The 21,197-nt window shown below is 49.5% G+C and overlaps 1 protein-coding gene across 1 annotated transcript in view; it reads left to right on the top strand.

Moving 5' to 3' along the window:
• The window catches only part of EXOG (exo/endonuclease G), a 51,827-nt gene extending 30,981 nt beyond the window's left edge, over positions 1 to 20,846 (top strand). Inside the window, exon 7 of the mRNA XM_073023355.1 lies at positions 22 to 20,846. Coding sequence (XP_072879456.1) covers positions 22 to 165 — 144 coding nt within the window. The 3' untranslated portion in view covers positions 166 to 20,846. The remainder of the gene's footprint in view (positions 1 to 21) is intronic.
• Positions 20,847 to 21,197: the final 351 nt, after the last annotated feature.

Genomic DNA, 21,197 nt, shown 5'->3' with positions numbered 1-21,197 from the left:
GTCTGTTCTCTTTTCCCTCAGACAGTCCCTGGTCTGAGGGAAAGCAGCTGCGGAGGAAGTGCAGTCCGGACAGGCTCTTCTGCTGGAAACCTACATCCCAAGTTTCTCTCCGCCCTCAGTTATATCTTTATTGTGAAATTCCAAACTCTTTGGTCTCTGAATTAAGGCTCTTGCACCAATATTGTTGTGTGTAGCAATACAACAAATTGCAAAGGTTAGGAGAATGGATGTCAGCCCTTAATTAAATACCTGTGAATATTTCTGCCCCTTGCACCTTGACCTTCAAGCAACGGAAAACTGTCTTTCCTTCAGACCTTTGATTAGAGTTCTAGGCTGAGTTCTATACTTGGAATGACTCTGAGTGTTACCATGTCACCTACCTGTGTCCCCTGGCCTCATCCTCATGAGTACATAAGTGTCATTGATATCACCTCCATGAATTGCAAACTTCCCATTAGCAGCCCATCCCTGAACCTAACCCTGCACCCAGGGTGCTGTTTGTTCCCTGCCTGCCCCTTCATACCTTCACCCCGTGTGTCCTTCCCCATCCTGGCACACCTCCATGTGCCTCCTGTATCCTCACTATAGTTCATTCTGGTGGATTTGGTCAGGGCTGGGCTCACATCAGGCTTGAAACTCCTGCTCCTGCTTGTCTCCAGGCCTAGCCTCCATCTGGCATGCTTTCCTGGGTGTCATCATTCTTGGAGATTGTCTATCAGGGATCTGGTGTTCCTTTTTCTAGTCTAGCCCCACCTTCAGGGAGCAAACCTCAGGTCATTAGGGCCAAGCAAGATGGACTGCATTGACACGGGCCCCATGCAATTCAGGACAGTGGGGGTGCCCATGGGCTTCTCTTTCCTACTCCTGAACATGCCAATTGTGGCCAAGGGGTGGACTGCCCCTGAGTGTGCCAAGTACCTCTAGGGGTCACTGTGGCCTAGTGTCGCTGCAAGACTTAGTCTCAGCTGTGGCACCACCCCAGCCAGTATGGAATTTACCACACCCCAGTGTGGTTCTGTAAGCCACAGAGAACTCAGCCTCAGACATCAGGCACCAGGCACTCAGGCTGGATGGAATAGCAGAGGTTATCTTGTCCAGTGGGTCTCATGTTTGGCTCACACCAGAATAGCCTCACAGCTTAATGTTCCCCCAAACTTCGAGAAATCTCAAGCCCACAGAAAAGCTGAAAGAAGAGTGTGATGATTGCCCCTCCCCCAAATTTTGTCTCGTTTGCTTTCTCTGTTTTCCAAATTATTAAAAGCAATTTGCTGTTTTTTTAATGGTAAATTATAGACATGACACTTACCTTTTTAATACTTCAGCTTGTATTACCTAAGAATAAGAACATTCCCCTGTAATTCTAAAATATCACATCTAAGAAAATTACCAGAATTCAATATCATCTAATAAACAATTCCTATTAAAACTGGCCCAGGCATTCCAAAATGTCATTTATACATTTTTTCCCCTAAATACAGGTTTCAGTTGAAGCTCATATTGTTATAACTAGTCTCAATCTAGAATAATCTGCCTCAAAAAATAGATTCTCTAACTTTTCTTGAGGTTTTAATTCTGTAGATTTGATATGAGGCTAGAATCAGTATTTTCTTTTCTTTTTTTTGGGAGAGTCTCGCTCTGTCAGCCAGGCTGGAGTGCAGTGGCGTGATCTCAGCATGGTGCCACTTGTGCTACCTGGGCTCAAGCGATTCTCCTGTCTCAGTCTCCTGAGTAGCTGGAACTATAGGCGAGAGCCACCACACCTGCCTAATTTATATATTTTTAGTAGAGATGGGATTTCACCATGTTGGCCAAGCTGGTCTTGAACTGGCCTCAAGTGATCTGCCCACCTTGGCCTCCCAAAGTGCTGGGATTAAAGGCGTGAGCCACTGCGCCCGGCCTGGAATTTGTATTTTCTAAACAAGCAACACTGGTGATTCTGCTGATCAACCAGGGTTTGGAGCCAGACTGGCCCCTACTATACCTCCACCCTCTCCCAACACAGAAGCCCCTTGTCAGATAAGTGGTCTTTGAGCTTCCAAATACCTCTAAGGGAGTATGTTCTCCTATCCCTTTGGGCCCGCAGCTACCAGCTATGCAATTTTCTTTGTAGTAGGTCTTCATAAGATGAAGTTGAAACCTTCCCTTGTGATTCCTACCCATCAACGACAGGCCCAAACTGCCATTCCAGGCCACACAAAACTGACTGACACCTCCTTTCACCTGATAGTCCTTTCGCGATATGCAGCTTATAAAGACGTGGCATCTCATGTCGTGCTCAGGTGCTCATGAATTTCAGACCCTTCACCATCATGATTTTATACGCCTTCATGATGTGGCAGCCACATCTGAGCAAAGCGTTCAGGGTGCAGTGAGAGCAGTGCTGAACTGAGTCCAGGGGATTGACCCCTCTTCTCAGGGACGCTCCACTTTTCACACTATATACCATTGCTTCCTGTGGAACTCGGTCCAACTAACTGCCTCAAGTCGTTTTCACATGATCAATCTGCTGTCAAATCACTTTCCCATTATGAACTTATATAGCCAATTTTTGGATGAAAATGTGAGATTTGATGTGTGCCCAACTGTTAAGATTTCATCTTGCTACAGTTTCTACCCATCTTCAAGTGAGTTCACATTCTTGATGATCCTGATTTGGCCATCTGACATGTTAGCTATGCATCCGAGCTTTGAGATAGCAGATTGGATAAACAAGCCTTCAATGTGTTTGTTAAAAACATTGAACAAGACAGAGCCATGGAAAATCCCTCTGATAAAAAATTCACTTTACATGGCAACCTGCTTCACATACCCAGCAAGTTTCATGTGATAATGTGCCCTGATATTTTCTATTAAGTTCATTTATGTTTGTTTATTTATTTATAGAAACAGCATCTCACTTTCTCACCCAGGCTGGAGTGCAGTGGTGCGATTGCTGTTCACTCTAACCTTGAACTCCTGGGCTCAAGCAATCCTCCTGCCTCAGCCTTCTGAGTAGCTAGGACTACAGGCATGTACCAGCATGCCTGGCTAATTAAAAAAAATTTTTTTTTCTGGAGATGAGTTCTCACCATGTTGCCCAGGCTGGTCTTGAACTCCTGGCCTCAAGCAGTCCTCTCACTTTGGCCTCCCTAAGTGCTGGGATTATGGACTTGAGCCAAGTCACTCAACCCATTTCTGTTTCTTTAGAAAGAAAAACACTGAATGGATTGCACTATGGAGAAATAGGTCTCCATCACAATTTGCCTGTGAGTCACTCTGGGACAGGGAGAGTGCCTGCCGCATCTCTGGGTCCACATGGCATGGCTGGGCCAATGCTTTGGACACCAGCAGTGAGGGGGGAGGCTGCTGGGGAGACTTGGGGTCCCACATAATCATTTTTCCACTTATCAGTGCGGGGCAGTTGAGGACAACTGACTTCATCCTTCTGTATCAGGTTCCTCATCTGCAAGCAGGTTGAGAAAGACCTGCAGGATTGGTTGAGGATTGAATAAGACAACATACGCAGTTTGGTAAGCTCTTAATAAATAGTAGCCAGTTACTGTGAATTCTTGAGAATGATTATTGGTGACTGATAAAGGTCATCCTGATCTGAGAGAGTGAAGGACAGAGCCAGACCTCAGTATGGTGTTAACCTGCGGTGGTGGAAGCGGTTTAATCTCTTCCCAAATCCTAAGACTGTGATGTGTTGCTACCAGCCCTTTGAGCATATCCATGCTTTACAGTTTGCAAAGCGCTTTCCAGTCAGAATTTATGCCGTCCACCATTTGAATCGGCGCGATTCATCCCATTTCACAAACAAACTAATTAGGAATTGACCAAGATTTTCCAGCTTCCAATCTAATGTTTGCCCTCAACTTGTCCCTCAAAGTTGTTGTGTAGTTATTTTCATTTGCTTTCTAATTCGGTCATTTGTGCATTTACCCATTTTAGCCCTACAGTGCCCTGCTAACTCTTCAGAGGCAGGCACATAATGGAATTGATTCTTTTCTGAGGTTCCTGCGGGGTTTTGCAAATAGTGTGTGTTCAAGAAATGTTTTGGAGTTACGTAGCAAGTCAGAAAGGTGGAGCTTATCCTGCTTGAGTGCTAATGTGCTCATTTACTTGGGGTGGGGGGCGTGGGGACACAGAAGGGTGGGGACCTGGGTCCTGCTCTGTGGCTGTGGGCAAGCCTGTGTCTTGAGTAACACCTGGGTACTGAGCATTGCTGAACGCATGCCTTAACTCCCAGGGCACTTTCCCCGGGCACCCTATGTTAGGCTCTGCAGTCTGGTCTCTGGTCTGAAGCAGTCACCCTGGTGTGAAGATGGAAGCGTGGAGGTGGCAGTCAGAGTGCGCTGAGCAAGGGCTTTTGTGTGTTTGACCCTGGAAGAAGCAGAGCTAAAATTAGGTCTTCCAGTTGTGTGCAGGTGTGAGCACCACCCCCTTACCTACCCCCAGCCAGGATCTCAGAATTATTCCCATCCTCTCCCTCCTTCAGCCCCAGTTACTCCACAGGCACAGGATGAAATGTCCTACCTCTTGTGATGCCCGGACAGAAAGATCTGCCCAAATGTCCTCCAAGGCTGAAGCAGTGGGGACAATGGCATGCAGTGGCCTTAAGTTTGCTGAGTCTCCCTAGCACCTTTGAGGCCTTGGTGCAACTAGGGCCCAACTGGCTCCTTCTTAGACCACCAGATGGGATGATGTTCGGGTTCCCTCACCACAACCGTGAAGGGACCCTGGCTTCTCACACTAGCCTCTTGATTGATGTGCTCCGTGCCCCTACTCTGCCCACCACTTCAGAGACAGCCTTTGACCCCTTGCCAGCCATCACCACTCAGATGGAAGAGAGCTTGTCTGGAGGCAGAGATGGAAGAGCCCTGCCCTGGGGGGTCTCATCCAAGGCAGGTGGAGCTCACGATGATATGATGATGTGATTGTGCTTTCTCTCCCTGCATGAGGCTAAAATATGAACAGATGCCCTCCTCAGGGATCAATGTGCCCCTCAGTCCTCCTTCACTATGACCCTTGGAACCCCGCTCTCGGGGGTGCCCCCGCTGAAACTCAGACTCTTTCATGTTCTGGTCTGGGGTGACAGCCTGTCTTCTAGTTCTGGCTCCTCGGTGTACTTGCGATAGGATTTTAGGTAAGTGGCTGCTCCTCACTCTCCAGTTCCTCTATCTGTAAAGTGAGGGGTTGAGGCTAGACAGTGTCCAGCGTCCCTCCTCTTTGGTGTCTCTTAATTGTCCAGGGCAAAGCAATCCTTGGAGCAAGGCAGGCTGCTGGGGTGGTTTGCAGAAGAGGCACAGTGGGGCGGGCTGGAGGCCGCAGGGGCAAAGTGGGCCGAGGGCCTCTGAGGAGGTGTGAATGAGGGAGGTAGAGCAGGGCCGGTGTGGACAGCCCTGTCCCAGCCCTATCTCCCGTCTGCGACACCCTCTCCACACCCCAGCGCTGATAAGCAGGTGTGAGCCACGGCCGCCTTGTGACAGGCCCTTCGGCAGGGAGGGTGATGGTGGGGGTCCACTCCACTTCTGAATTCAGATGTCAGCATCTTTTTCCCCCAACCCCCATTGTCCTGTCAGACTAGACAGGCCCTAGCAACCAGGCACTCTTCCTGACAGCCCCTGGCTTGGAGATTTCTTTCTGCTCCATGTGGCCTCAGCCTTCTCAGAGATGGTAGGAGGCAGATCTCCCTCAGTCCTTCCTGGCCAAGTGCCAAGGAGGATGACCACCGCCCACCCCCATCAGACCTGTTCCTGCAGTGACTGCTGATGCCGGGTCCTGACACACACAGTGCTTCTTATCCCTGGGCAAACTTGAATGGCTGATCCTCTTGTCTCCTTTCCTTACCCCATCTCCTCTATCACTGTGACCATCAGCTTCCAGTCTTCCCCCTCCAACTCCCTGGCTTTTGGGCCATTTCTCTGTCGGGGCCCACCTCTTTCCTCTAAGGTCACTGTTCACCAGAAGGCCATGCCAGAGACTTCTTATTTCTGGGTTCATTGGCATGGGGTGGAGGGAGCAGAAAAGTCTTAGAGAAAGAGAGACAGAAACTTGGAGCTCTAGGGAAGGGGAAGGAGAAGACAAATAGGACCAAGCCAGAGGCTACAGGAAACCCTTCAGGGTGGAGGGTCTTGGCCCAGGTGTCCAGCCCCCAAGCTCTATGACACTGAACTCTGAACTTCCTTCCATGCTCTAAAAGGCTCTCTTCTGTGTTCAGATCTGAAGACTATTTTGATTAGCAGGCTGTAACCATACCTTTCCAGGCAGCCCCACTGTGTGTGTGTCTGTGGGGAAGGGTGTGCCTGTCCTCCCCTTTGTGCATTCCTGTCTATGGGTTCCATTCTCAGCCTCTGCATAGCTTAGGAGGCATCAGAGCATCCTGAGAGCACAGACTTGACCCAGGCCGATTAGCCTGGGGTCACATCTCGGCTCTGCCATCTGAACCAGGTTGGGGAGCTAGAGCAAGTAGCGTAACTGCCCCGTGCCTTGGTTTCCCTATCTGTAACATGAAGATGATGACATGGATGATAGATAATACCACATACCTTGTAGAACTGTTGTAAGTACCAAATGAGCTAAAATACGTAAAGTGTTTTAAACCATATCAGATACAATGTAATCATTGGCCATTAGTAATATTTTTGTAAATTTTATTTTAATATAATTTCAAACTTAGATACAGAAAAGTTGCAAGAAATTCCCATATGCCCTTTGTGCAGATTCAGCAATTGTTTATATTTTGCACATTTATTTTATTCTCTCTTCCCTCATATATATGTGTGTGTTTATGATGTACTCTATATTACATATCTACTATATATAGTATATATACACATACGCACATGCACGCACATATTTTTTTGGGATCACGTGAGAATAAGTTGAATACATCATGCCTTTTTTGCCCTAAATACTTGTGTGTGTTGGTAAGGACAAGGATATTCTCTTACAAAACCATAGTGCAGTTCAAAATCAGAAAATCTAACATTGATTAATACTGTTATCGAATCCACAGTCCATATGTACATTTCATCAGTTGTCTCATCATATCTTCTTTCTTTCTCTCTCTCCTTCCTTCCTTCCTTCCTTCCTTCCTTCCTTCCTTCCTTCCTTCCTTCCTTCCTTCCTTCCTTCCTTCCTTCCTTCCTTCCTTCTTTTTTGTCAGAGTCTCACTGTTGCCCAGACTGGAGTGCAGTAGCGTGATCCTGGTTCACTGCAACCTCTGCCTCCTGGGTTCAAGTGATTCTCCTGCCTCAGCCTCCCAAGTAGCTGGGATTACAGGCATGCACCATGACAACCAGCTAATTTTTATATTTTTAGTAGAGATGTAGTTTCACCATGTTGGCCAGGCTGGTCTCGAACTCCTGGCCTCAGATGATTCACCCACTTCGGCCTCCCAAAGTGCCAGGATTACAGGCATGAGCCACCAAGCCCAGCCTATTTCTATTTCTTTTTAATGTTCCAGGGCCACTCATTGTATTCAGTTTTCATGTCTCTTTCGCCTCCTTTAATCTGGGAGAGTTCCTCAGCCTTTCTTTGTGTTTCTTGAATTTGACAGTTTTGAAAAGTGCAGGCCAGTTATTTGAAGATAATGTTGCTCGAATCCTGTTGGATGTGTCCTCATTATGACTTTCAGGTGATGTGTTTGAGGGTGATTACTGAAGGTGTGTCTGTCTCAGAGTCTTACATCAGGAGGCACACTATGTCAGCTTTTCCATTTGTTAGTGATATCATCTTTGATCACTTAGTTTAAGGGGTGTCTGTTCTCCCTCCTGTAGAATTACTATTTTCTCTTTCTAATTATTAAGTAATTGTGGGGAGATACTTTGAGATTGTATTCCTCATCAAACTTCTACCCACTAGTTTTTGCCCACTAATAATTTTTACACCATCATTACTTCTAAACTGACTAGTGGGCCCATTGATACTGGCTCCTGTGTCTTTTGACATTTATCCTTATCTGTCTTTGAACACTTTTTTGCTTTCTGGCACAATAAGATGTTCCAGGTTTTCTGGTGTTTTCCTGGCTCTAGCCCTGAATCAGCCATTTCACCAAGAAGCCCTGGTTCCTTTTAATGGAGAATGATATTTAGAAACCAAGATTTGGGTGCTGTGGGTGCTCATTCATACTGGTGTGTTATTGCTTCCAGTTGGCCTTTTTTATTATCCGTTCATTTGGATGCGATGGTGAGGGTGCCGCTGAAGAAAGTGTGGCTTAGGGATGGAAAGGGGGAAAGGAACCAGATGACCTAGGTAGAGATTCCCCTCTCCTCCTCTAGCTCTCCAGGTCTTCCCCACCTTATCTTTCCTCCCTTTCTTTCTTCATCATGACCTCATTTCCCTTTTCTTGATCAAAATTCCTCTGGAGATTCCAGCTGTGGGAACCTCTGAAACCATTTCTACAGCTACACGTGTGATACCAGAGGCAGACAACTATGTGACCTTTGTGTGTGAACAGCCAAAGGCAAAGATAATTTATGAGAAAATTTTTGCTGAGAACAATCCGGTGACAAGGTGATTGGGGAAGACACATTTGGAAGATTTCCACCTGGACGTGTTCCTTTTCCCTGCCTGAAAAGCACTCAGAGCAGAGCCTGTGTGGAGGCTGGGATGGGGTGCTGTGGGAGGTCTGTTCTCCAGATAAGCCTCTTCAAGGCTCTGGGGACCAATGAGGAGGATTTACGTGCCTGGTGAAGTCCACACTCTGTGTCCACAAGTCACAGGGACATAACTGAAAATATTTCATAAATGAAATAACTGGAGTTTAGTGAAAGCCACTTAAATAGCTTTCTTAGTTATGCAAACATAGGGTGAAGAATGAGTAGTCTTGGCCCCCCACTTGGAGTTAGTTTATTGTTTTGAGACTAGATTCAAAGCCTCCTCTCCCTGAGATCTCTGGTGCGAAGCTGTTCCCTGGAGGAAGTGCATCAGTTGACACAGGGAGCCCAGAACCTCTGTGAGGGAAGAAAACACTATCCAACTGCTGCTCCTGGGATTTGAAGTGAAGGGAATTTGTTGAGATGGAGTGAGGTGGCCACAATAAAGGCGTTGGGCCATGGGGCTTCTGAAATGAGATTAATATGAGGAACACGTGAGTCTAGGGTGGTGACCGGGGCTTACAACAAGGACCCACGTGTGTTTTCTGGGGTAAGGCTGTCCTTAGCATGGCGTGAGGCTAACTGCTGGGAGTTCTGGAGACTCTGCCATGCTGACGTTGTACCTGTGTTCCTGGCCAGGGACTGCCACCTAGATATGAGTCATAGTGGGGAGCCCCTGGGCTCCAGTTGACTTTGAGGAGTGATACTGTCCCTGTGAGGATGCTATGAGTGTCCTCAATAGTGATGTGGCAGTGCTGGCCAGACCCCCAATCTCTATTAAAAAACAACAACAACAAAAAAACAACTCAGAAAGTAAAAATCCCTTAAGGGAGGGACTGGATGTGTCATGTAAATTCCTGATTGGTTAACAGAAAAAATTAAAAGTGGATTGAGGCCACCTTTGTGCTCTGTGCCCAAGGGACAGTTCAAACAGCTGCATTCACAGATACCAGAGATGCCAGTGTCTTCACCATCACCAGCGACGTACGGGCGCTGCCTCAACAGGTGTTGGGAACTTGCTCTTTTTTACAGCTTGGTTCCCCGTGGTAGCTGTAGGAGGCAGGATCTGGGTGGAAGGGACCTGGGATTCATTCTTAGAATAGGTCCCAAAATGGCCATCCATTCTGCTTGCCAAGGGCTCTGTGGGGCAGGTGTAGGAGGCCTGAGGGGCTGCCTGGGAGGTGATCTGAGGAAGCCTCTTGTGGCACTTTCACGGCTGTCCTAGCCAGAGACCAGAGATACCTCCTCTCCCACTTCTGAGCACTCTACCAATTTCGCATCCAAAATAGCTCCCAGGTTTCTCATTCTCTACTATCCCTATCCTGGTCCAAGCCACGCTCATCTCTCCCTATAGAGATCACCTGACTGGTTATTCTCCCTCATTGCACTTTGTACTCCCCTACCCCGCCATATAGTTTTGTAACTATAAACAGCCTTCTTTGTGGATTGGAGGTGAATACCTGTTTTCCTAACTTGACTGTGAGCTACCTGAGGACAGGGACCTTGTCTGGTTTTATCTATAAGATGCTCAATATGTGGTTACTAAACAAAGAGTGGACAGATGCCTTGGTTTCCCCAGCTGGTCCCTATGTAGGCTGATCTCACTTGGTGGGAGTGAGTGAGTGAGGAAGGGACCCTCTGGTTCTGGAGCCTCTCGTTTGGCCCCGCTGCTCAGTATTCATTGATTCTTCAAATGCGAGAGTGTCCACAGGAGAGAGAAGGTGGCAGGTAGGGCTGGCAGGGGGCAGATGCATGGCTTTATAGTGAGCCTATGCTTGGGGCTGGGTGGGTTTCAGCTGGGGTGTGGGAGCAGAGAAATTGGCTTAGGGGGGCTCTGTGCTGGGGGCCTTGCAGCAGGTGGGTGGTGAGGGCCGCATGGAGGTGGCGGCTGGCCTGGAAGGGAGGAGGACATTGGGTGGCTGGGGTGCCAAGAGAGTCCTGGTGGGGGCTGGTAGCTGGGAAGGCTGGGTAGGGCTGCCCATGATCAAGGAGGTGACAATGAGTGTGAAGAGTATGTTTAGTGGAAATGAAGGCCTGGGAGGCTGGGAGGACCAGAGGTTCTTCTCCCTTGCTCCTTGGGCGCAACGGTGCCCTTGCTCCTTGCTCTCATCTTCCTCACGGCTCCTGCACCCTGGCTGTCCGGGAACCCTCTTCTCCCTGATCTGGTCTTTCAGAAATCTCTGGCCTCGAAACTCCATAACCCCTTGCTCTCAGCCTCCCAGCCCCCTCCGCTCCCCCAGTCACATCCCCGCCGCTCCCCCTGCCCTGCCTGCGGCCTGGGCCCTGCTGAGCTGCCGTGCCCTTCTCTCATCACCTCCTCCTCGCGCCCTGTGGCACCCTGGCACCAGCCCCAGATCTGTGTGCACTGATTTCCCAACATTCCTGTCCTCCTCCCTACCCCACTGCCCCCAAGGGAGGGGCTCAAGGACTTGAGACGCTTCCCTGGGGGGCCCAACATTCCCCCTGAGTCAGGGAGGGCAGGCAGGGCAGCTGGAGGCCTCGGCCTGCAGACTTGTGGAGCTGCCTAGTGGGAGGTAGAGGACTGGAGTGGGAGAGCATGCGGAACCACTGCGGGGCAGGAGATGCGGCCCTGTAAGGCCACACTGCTCTCCCCAGCTTCCCACTGTCTATTGGTCTTGCTTGGTGTCACCTGCCCTTCCCAGCTCTGCCTCTGACTTAGCCATCTCCCCCTGATCCTTTCAGTTTCTCATGGTTCTTCTTGTGGGTGATTAAGGAGCTGGGCCCTAGGCCATTTCTGGAGGGCAGTAGTTCGAGCTGAGCTTCCTGTTGCCTTGTGTGTGTAACTCTAGAGTCCCGTAGGTGGGTGGCTGCTGGGCATGCCCTGGGAGGGGAAAGGGACCTGTAAGGGTGTGTCCATAAACAGAGCTATTCTAGAACTCAGGGATGCTACTGTGGACAGGACTTAGAGATTGTCCAGCCCCCACCCTCTCCCACAACCATTTATAGATGAAAACATCAGGCTTTAAGAGGGAAATAGGATTGACATGAACGGGTCACATAGGGGTTAGTAATCATCATCACTGTCATTATACTAGACATTTATTAAGTGCTTACTGTATTTCAGGAATCATTGTAAATTCTTTACAAATCTTAATTTTCATAGTCCTCACACTACCCTGGGAAGCAGCTGTTGTTATTTTCCCCATTTTACAGACAAGGGAACAGAGACTGCAACAGTGAGGTCAGTTTCCCCAGATCACACAGAAAGCCCGTGTCAGAGCAGTGGGAGTTTATCACGCACAGGGAGGCTTGCTCCTTCCAATGATGATGTAAGCATATAAGCACTGTTGAGAGCTCTTTAAAACAGTGGCAGACATTTCACCAAAGAAGATAGAGGAATAGCCAATAAGCACATGGAAAGATGCTCACATTATGGGCACGGTGGCCCATGCCTGTAATCCAAGCACTTTGGGAGGCCTAGGCAGGACTGCTTGAGCCCAGGAGTTTGAGACCAGCTTGGGCAACATAGCAGGACCCCCCATCTCTACAGGAATTTTTTAAAAAAATAGCTCATGCCTGTAGTCCCAGCTACTCAGGAGCCTCAGGTGGGAGGATCACTTGAGTCTGGGAGTTCAAGGTTACAGTGAGCTATGATTGTGCCACTGCACTCCAGCCTGGGTGACAGAGTGAGACCCTGTCTCTTGAAGAAGAAAAAGACATGCTCAACATCATTAGTCATCAGGGAAATCCAAATTAAAATTACAAGATACACTCAAATGGCTAAAGTTAAAGGAAAGATAAGGCTGGCAATACTAAATGCTGGCATGGATATACAGCAACTGGAACTCTCATTGCTGAATGAAAAGCAAACAAATGCTTTGGAAAACATTTTGACAATTTCATATAAAGTTAAACATACACTACTTATATAACTCTGAAATTCAATTCCTAGGTATTTACCCAAGAGATAAAAACATAGCCAGGTGTGGTGCCTCACACCTGTAATCCCAGCATGCCTGGGAGTCTGAGGCAGACAGATCACTTGGGCTTAGGAGTTTGAGACCAGCCTGCGCAACATGGTAAAACCCTGTCTCTACCAGAAATACAAAAAAATTATCTGGGCATGTTGGTGCAGGTCTGTAGTCCCAGCTACTTGGGAGGCTGAGGTGGGGGGATTGCTTGAGCCTGGGAAGATGAGGTTGCAGTGAGCGGAGGTCGTGCCAATGCACTCTAGTCTGAGTGACAGAGTGAGACTGTCTCAAACAAACAAACAAACAAAAAAACGCCCAAAACACATAAGCCCACAAAAACATCTATATACAAATGTTCATGGCAGCTTTATTCACAATAGCAAAAAATGGTAAACAACTCACATGTCCCTCAACTACTGAATGGAAAACAAACTGTGGTATGCCCATATAATGGAATACTATTCAACAATAAAAAGGAACAACTGATACAGACAATGACATGGATGGATCTCTAATGCATTATGCTAAGTGAAAACAGCCAGGCACACAAGGCTACATATGAAAATTACTCCACTTATATGAACTCTCCAGAAAAGGCAAATCTATAGGAACAGAAAATCGATCAGTGATTGGCAGGAACAGCAGACTGACCATGAAGGAGATGAGACAACTTCTTGATGTGATGGAAATGTTCCATATCTTAATTATGGTGGCAGCTGTACTGCTTAAACATTTGTCGAAACTCATCAAACTGTGCATTTAAGAAGGGTGCCTTTTATTGTATATAAGTTATACTTTCTTAAAACTGATTAAAAAATAAAACAATGGGCTGGGAAAGCAAAGAAAATAGGATGGTCATGGTCGGCCTTATTGCAAAAGTGACCTCTAAGACTTGGAAGAGAAAGCAGGGGAGCTAGGGCTGATCCCTGGGGGAAGAGCATTCCAGGTGGGAGGGAACAGCCAGTGCTCCAGTGCCAGGCCAGGACATGCTCGGCCAGCTCAGGAACCCTTAAGGAGTTGGTGTCGCTGAAGTGGAGCAAGAGGCTGGCCATAGCGAGGCTCCGCCAGGCAAATGGGCAAGGGATGGATCAGGTCTGGGTGAGGGCTGTGGAAAGGCTTTTCCTCTGGGTGAGATGAGGCTGCTGGAGGGCTCTTGGTGAGCATGATCTGACTTGATTTTAATAGGACCTTGCTGGCTGCCGTGTTGAGAGCAGTTGGGGACAAGGACCAGTGAGGAGGCCGCTGCAAGAATCCAGGAGAGAGATGATGGCAGTGCAGATGAACGCAGTGGCAGTGGAGATGTTGAGAAGGGGTTGAACCTGGGATATATTTTGAAGGCAGAGCCAACGGGATTTCCGGCCGGATTGGATGTGGGGTATGAGAAAAAGAGAGGAGGCAAGGATGATGTCAAAGGTTTTGGCCTAAGCAGCTGGAAATCCAGCCAGGCACCCCCGTGGGGGCTGTTGAGTGGTTTTAACTGTCTCCTGGGGCCTGTGGGTGAAGCTGAGACAGAGACCGAAGGGAGGGGCTGAGCCCTGCTCCTGGCTCTGGGGCTCAGGGAATAGGCTGCACATACTGATTATTCCATTACCCTTTATTTATTGGCCTTATTGGCTTTTGTCATTTCCTCGTCTCCTGTCTGGAGTGATGGCTATAAATGTGACAGATTGATACAGGATACAGGAGCCCCAATTATCTCTCTTAAACCAGCTTCTCTTAAACAGGGAGGGCTCTTGGGCAAGCCCTCCCTGCCCTCTGCCTTCCTTGCCACAAGTCCTACAGTCTTCCGTACAGAAGTGGCCTGGTTCTGCCAGGGAGGGAGTGATGCCTGGGAGGATGAGTGGCAGACATGGGCCCCAAGGGGAGACAGCTCCCAGGACAAATACTGGAGGCAAGCTCGGCCCCCTGGCCAGTTGCACCAAAGATCCCAGTGCACATTCCCTGATGCTCTGCCTCACACAGAGGCCAACACGGAGTAGGGCAGGTGGGAGGACAGGACATACTGCTGGCTGCTCAGCCCACATCCGGGGAAGGGGGCTCCACTCTGACCTTGCACGCCTTTCTGGAATCCGAGCCGGCCTGTCTGTCCACAAAGGCCGGGATGATGGGGTTTTTCTCTCCGGCAGCAGGTGCCTGGCAGCTGCCCGGGGATGCCAGCTCTGTGAGCTGGCATAGGAGGAAGTGCTTGTCAGGATGGTCATTACATGTGCTGGGCTCAGGCTGGCCTGGCCCTGACCCCTGCCACTCAGGCTGGCTTGGGATACCCCCATGAGGGTGGTGCTTCCTGAAGGGACCCTGGGGTCCCTCTGGGATGCCCTCAGATGGAGCTTGGCAACTGCCAGCCTTTAAGTATCATTTCCGAACTAAGTTCCTCACCCATCCTCACTGCTTGATTGTTCTCTGGCCTGTCTGCCTGCCTCTGTCCCTGGGAAAGTCCTGAGGGCCCTGGCCCAAGGAGGTTTAGGACAGGAAGCCTGACATTCATTCCTGGGATTTCAGGGATCTCCCTGTGCCCCTCCTCATCCCTGACAGACTGACTACAGCCTCTGTGCCTTGTGTGTGCACAAGTGCATGGTGAATCCACGTGTGTTTCTCCATCTGGCGAGAATTTCAAATGGTCCTGTGTCTGACCTCCTTCCAGAAAAACAGAGTGGAAGGTGGGACTGCTGGTGAGAAAAGGGGCAGGAGACTTGAGAGGACAAGAAGGGTTCAAACAGAGGAGCAGGTCCAGGGAGACTCAGCAGAGAGTGAATTGGCTGATCAATCAGTTTTTCTTCTGCAAATATTCCCAGCTCCTTATCTGTGCCAGGTGCTGGGGCGGGGGCTGAAGACTGTGTTATGAACAAACAGGTCTGGCCTGGCCTTGCACAGCCCTTAGACTCACAGGTGGGCTGCACAGTAACAGTGTGCTTAGAGTAATGGTAGGGTGCAAAGGCACCATGCCAGCACACACACAGTCTCAGAAGCAGCCAGGGTCAGGAGACACTAGTCCCTGCTGTTTCTCTGAGCCCATCAGTGGCTGCCGTTTGGCATCTTTGCCACCACACCCTTGCCTCGCTCTCAGTTACTGTCCCCAGTTGCTGTCTCTGCCTGTAGGAGTGCCTGGGCTTCTGTCTCCCTGGCCCCTCCCAACCTCCTGGGCTTTGAGTCTCGTGGCCATCAGGGCTGATGTCAGAGGAGCTCCTGGCACGGAGGTAGGGAAGCTGCCAACACTGCCGTGGCCCCCAGGGTGAGAGCTGACGTCTGTCCAGGAGCATCTCTCTCCCTGCCAAGGGCTGAGATCTCTGGGCTGCATGCTTTCCCGCTGACACAGGGGCTGCATCCATCACTCACAGAGCCACCCGCTGCCTGGACCCCAGCCTCACCCCAGAGGGACCCAGCGGCAGCTGCAGCCTTGCTGCGAGCACAGGCCTCCTTTCCCGGCCTCAGCCACGTCCCAGCCTCACTCACTCCTCCTTCCAGGTGAGCCCGCCCACATCCCAGGCCAGGTGAGGGCCCACCTCAGGCAGCCAGGGAAGACCCCACCCAAGGGGCTGAGAAGCCCGGGCTCCAAGCCTTGGTTTCAAGAACAATGCAGGAAGCTTCCCGCTGGCCCAGACCAAGGCAGTAGTTAGGATCCCTAGAGCTTGTGAGAAAGACCTGACTCCCCCACAGCCTCACAGTGGGGTCGTAGTCTCCAGCTTCCCTCCTCTCTTCACACACGCAATAGTCATTGAGTTACCACCATGTGCCAGCCACTGAGCTAGTCCCAGGATGCAGTGCTGAGTAAAGCAGACATAGACTCTGTTCTTGTGCTGCTTTTAAGTTCTTTTCACTGAGATTCCTAGTAAAAAGTTTATTCTCTGTCACTCACCAGGACACACACATGGGCACTCACCCAACTTTTATATAGAGCTGAATCAACAGTTTCGCCAAACAACACTCACTCTTACCACGTGAGATACACTGCTATTTTAAATTCTGATATTCTTTAAAAAAAAAAAACAAAAACAAAAAACTGGACACAGTCTGCTATTTGAAAAAGTTCTTGTGTGGCTGGAGAAAGATGGTTAACCCAGTGGTGAACGGACTATCCCTGTCCCAGTTTGGACCAAGGAACCAATATCGGAGGTTTCAGGGCACTGAACCACATGCCTCTCCTATGAAGTTGGTTTGCAAGGGAAATAAATGGTGCCACCCACTTGGGCCCCTGGGCACATCAAGGATATAAAAAGGGGTCTGAGAGAGTGGAGGGCTGCGGGACCTTGGGAGCCAATTTCTTCAGAGAGAGCTGCTGCTATGCTATTTCCAGGACCCGAGCCCTCCCTTGCAGGAGGTTCTGGCAAGGCTTGTGGCAGGTACACACCACCTTCTAACTCCGGGCAGGCCAAGGGGCCTCCAGAGCTTCTCAGAGAGCTTTGAGATGTTGGAGACACAGAGAATTGGGCCTGCAGGATCCAAGAAAGCTCAACTGGATGAGCGAGTGTGGCCTGACTCCTGCCCTGAGAACCCAGAGGAAGGGTTGTGGGCCAGCAGTGCTGGGGCTGGCTGCAGAAGGCACTGCTGTCAGGGCATGGCCACCACCCAGAGTAGGTGGGCAAGTGCTCCAAGTGTTTCTTGTGGGCCAGAGGTGGGCAGATGGAGAGAGAGCCAGTGTGCACCACTATGACAGGGCCACGGGGCCTTGCCAGGAAGGGCTAGGCTCATGGTTCCCATGGGCAAAGGAAGAGATCATAAGGGGGCACCCAGAAGAGAGATCCCACAAACATGCCTTGTGTGACAGCATCCCTAACCATCTGCCTGGCCTGGGGAGGAGAAGCCACCAGCCAGCCTGTCTCTGACAAGTCATGGGATCGAACGCTCTCTTGGCCTGGCTGAGTCTGTATTTACAACACAAACTGACAAATTAGCTAAAATAACCTAAGACTGAGCTGCAAAGCTACAGGATCTGCCCGGGTTTTCCCCACGGTCAGGGAAGATGATCACCACTGAATAAAGCTGAAAGGGACAGGAAGGGATAGAGACCAAGCCTGGGTTCTATTACATCCGGGATCGTGTTTGTTCACACAATGGCTTTGCAGGGTTTGCACAGAGCGTGGAGGGCTGTGGCAGGGAAGCATCGAGAGTGGACACATTGTGGGGAGGGGCTGGGCTGTGTCAGGGGAGGTTCCCAGAGGAAGGGACACGCAGGGAGGCCTGAAGGCCAAGTGGAAAGGAGAAGAGTGTTCTGGCAAGGCTGGGAGGAGGAAGAGACTGGAGCCTTTGAGGGGTTGGAAGAGATGCAGTTAGAGGTTGGCAGGGCTGGGGGGACCTCTGAGGGGGTTGCCTTGATCCTAAGGCAACAGAAAGCCACTGTGCAGTCTTATCCAGGGGGTAATTATATCACTCTGGTAGCTGAGTGGAGAAGAGTTTGGAATGGATGAGGTTAGAGGAAGGAGCTTCCCTGGTGGCCTCCATGAGGTGAGATGCTGGCCTCACCCAAGGAAGGGACAGTAAGATGGAGCCAAAAGGTGGGATTTGAAAGACATGAAGGAGGCGGAGCCAATGGGGCTTGGACCAGGTGAGGGGTGAGAGGTGAGGGCTGCATGTGGCTGAGGATGGATTTGTAGGAGCACCTTCACAGATAGGCTCAGGGTAAGGCAGAGGAGCTCAGAGTTGGCTGGGCTGGGCCTGAAAGCTCTGGAGATGTCCAAAGTAAGCAGCTGAATCTGCTGGCCTGGGGCTCCAGGGAGAGACCTGGCCTCAGGAAAAGATCAAGACTCTTCAAAGCCACGGGAAGGGAAAAGAATGTGTTTTCCAGTCTTTCTAGGATAGAGCACAGGGCCTAAAGAACTTGAACATTAGACACCAGAGGATGTTCTGCCAAGGGAAGCTGAAAAAACAGTCAATAAGATGGGAAGAGGCACAGGCAACAAAGAAAAAATAGACAATGGAATTCATGAAAATTAAAGTTTTGTGCATCCAAAGACAGTATCAACAGAGTAAAAAGGCAGCCCACAGAATGGGGAAAAATATATGCAAATCATATATCTGATAAAGAATTAATATCCAGAATATATAGAGAGCTTCTAAAAGTCAACAGTGACAAAGAAAACAACCACATTCAAAGGACCTGAATAGACATTTCTCCAAAGAAGAAATACAAATGACCAATAAGCACATGAAAATATATTCAGCATAACTGATCATTAGGGAAATGCAGATCAAAACTACAATGAGGCCGGGCACAGTGGCTCATGCCTGTAATTCCAGCACTTTGGGAGGCCAAGGCGGGTGGATCCCCTGAGGTCAGGAGTTCGAGACCAGCCTGGCCAACATGGTGAAACCCCATCTCTACTAAAAACACAAAAATTAGCTGATGGTGGCTGGTGCCTGTAGTTCCAGCTACTCGGGAAGCTGAGGCAGGAGAATCACTTGAACCCGGGAGGCGGAGGTGGCAGTGAGCTGAGATCATGTCATTGCACTCTAGCCTGGGTGACAGAGTGGGACTCCATCTCAAAAAATAAAAAACAAACAAACTAACTACAATGAGATACCATCTCAGACAGATTAGGATGACTGCTCTTTGAACAAAACAGAAAATAACAAGAGTTGAGGAGGATGTCGACAAACTGGAGCCCTTGTGCTGTGGGAGACAGTATGGCAGTTCCTTAAAAAATTAAAAATAAAATTGCCATATGAAACAGCAAGTCCACTTCTGGGTACCTACCCGAAAGAACTGAAGGCAAGGTCTCAGATAGTTGTGCACTCATGTTCACAGCAACGTTATTTACAATAACTAAAATGTGGAAGCAACACAAGTGTCCCTCAGTGGGTGAGAGGGTAAGCAAAATACATACAATGGAATCTTATTCAGCCTTAAAAAGGATGTAAATTCTGAAAATTTATGAAAAAAATTAAGAAAAAGTTCTGAAAATTCTGAAAAAAAAATCCTAAAAAAGAAGGAAATATAGTGTAACCTGGATGAACCTTGAGAACATTATGGTAAGTGAAATAAGCCAGTCACAAGAGGACAAATATTGCATGAGTCCACTTATATAAGGCACTTAGGATAGTCGAATTCATCAAATATTGTATGATTCCACTTATATAAGGCACTTAGGATAGTCGAATTCATCAAATATTGTATGATTCCACTTATATAAGGCACTTAGGGTAGTCGAATTCATCAAATATTGTATGATTCCACTTACATAAGGCACTTAGGGTAGTCGAATTTGTAGGGATGGAAAGCAGAATGGCAGCCCCGGGCTGGGGGAAGGGAGGAGCGGGGAGTTAGTGTTTAATGGGTGCAGGGTTGTAATGTGGGCTGACACAAACGTTCCTGACATGGACGCTGGTGACTGTGGTACCACAGCATGCATGTGCTTACTGCCACAGAACTGTAGGCTTAAACCATGGTTATGATGGTCAGTGTCATGCCCTCTCAGCAAGTTCCCCAGACTTGCTCGGGATGACGCCATCTCCCAGGCCCTCGGGCCTCTGCTACCACTCTTGTCAAATCTCAGCATAAGGACAGAGCCTAGACCAGGTCATGTAAGCCATTTATTGGTTTGTTTTAAAAATATGTATTTTATTTATACATGAAGTTTGGTGAGAAGTGCTCTATTAATTCAGACAATATCTGGCACTTGATGTCTGTCTTTCCCTCCTTTTTCCTACTCTCTTTTCCCCTCCTGCTGATCATCGTGCAGTTCTGGAAATCAAAAAAGTGACAGCCAGGCTAAAAGCTAAGGGTTGGGTCCGGCTCACCCCCGCCCCCAGCCACACCGTCTGCAGCCAGCCCCAGGCACCTGTCTCAAGGCTCACGGGCTGTCCACACACATAAAACCACAGTCTCCTTCCGGCCAGCTGGGCTGGCAGCCTGGCCTGCCTCCCAACCGCATTCTTGCCTGTGCAGCGGGCGGTGAGCGCCCAGCAGGGGCACACACCTCTCCAAACCTTGAGAGCAAAGCACAGAGATCTACAAAAATAGGATTTCCACTTGGAGAAACGTCGCTGGGACAGTTAAACCATGCCCCACACTGGACTCAAAGGGAACACAGGAGAAGAGAACTAGATCTGTCGGGGGCGTGGGTCGGGTCTGGGGTTGCCACCAAGGGAACTGGGGTGACAAGAAGAAACATAATACTTTACTCGCCGGCAATGCCCCCCTTCAGCACTGCCACAAATGTCCAGCCCTCCGACAGCTCGGCGAGGTAGGTTAGGAGCAGCCAGCCCAGAGCGGGCAGGTGAGACTGAGGTGGCCCGGGAGGCATGGGCCTGATGGAGGGGCCCTGTGGGAGAGCTGGAATGGGGCAGCCAAGCCCCTGCCTGCTCAGGCTCCGCCAGTTGACCCTGTCACCCCAGGGTGACAGTTCTCTATGTTAAAAGATTTGCATATGCTAAATAGGATTGTCAGCAGCTGAAGAGGTCCTAGGGGTGATTGGACTAGTAAGATATTTTTCCCTGAAAAAGCCTTTTCACAAGACCTAGAGGACCACCTGGACCTTGTCCCAAATAGGTCCTGTGTGTGGTGCCATCAGGATCCCGGGCTGAGCCAGAGAGGCGGGGCCTGACCACAGTGCCCCTCTCTCAGAGGAGCCATGGTTCATTCCCCTCTCAGGACACGAGAACTGGGCCTGACCATCCCTTTCCCTGCAGAGGGCACAGGGCCAAGCTCCCCTCCCCGCTCCCACGTCTCTGTGTCTGGAGGGGAGCTGGGGAC

The sequence above is a fragment of the Chlorocebus sabaeus genome, chromosome 15, assembly GCF_047675955.1.
Source record: "Chlorocebus sabaeus isolate Y175 chromosome 15, mChlSab1.0.hap1, whole genome shotgun sequence".
NCBI classification, from domain to species: Eukaryota; Metazoa; Chordata; class Mammalia; order Primates; family Cercopithecidae; genus Chlorocebus; species Chlorocebus sabaeus.
This window is presented reverse-complemented; position numbering and strand designations above follow the sequence as displayed.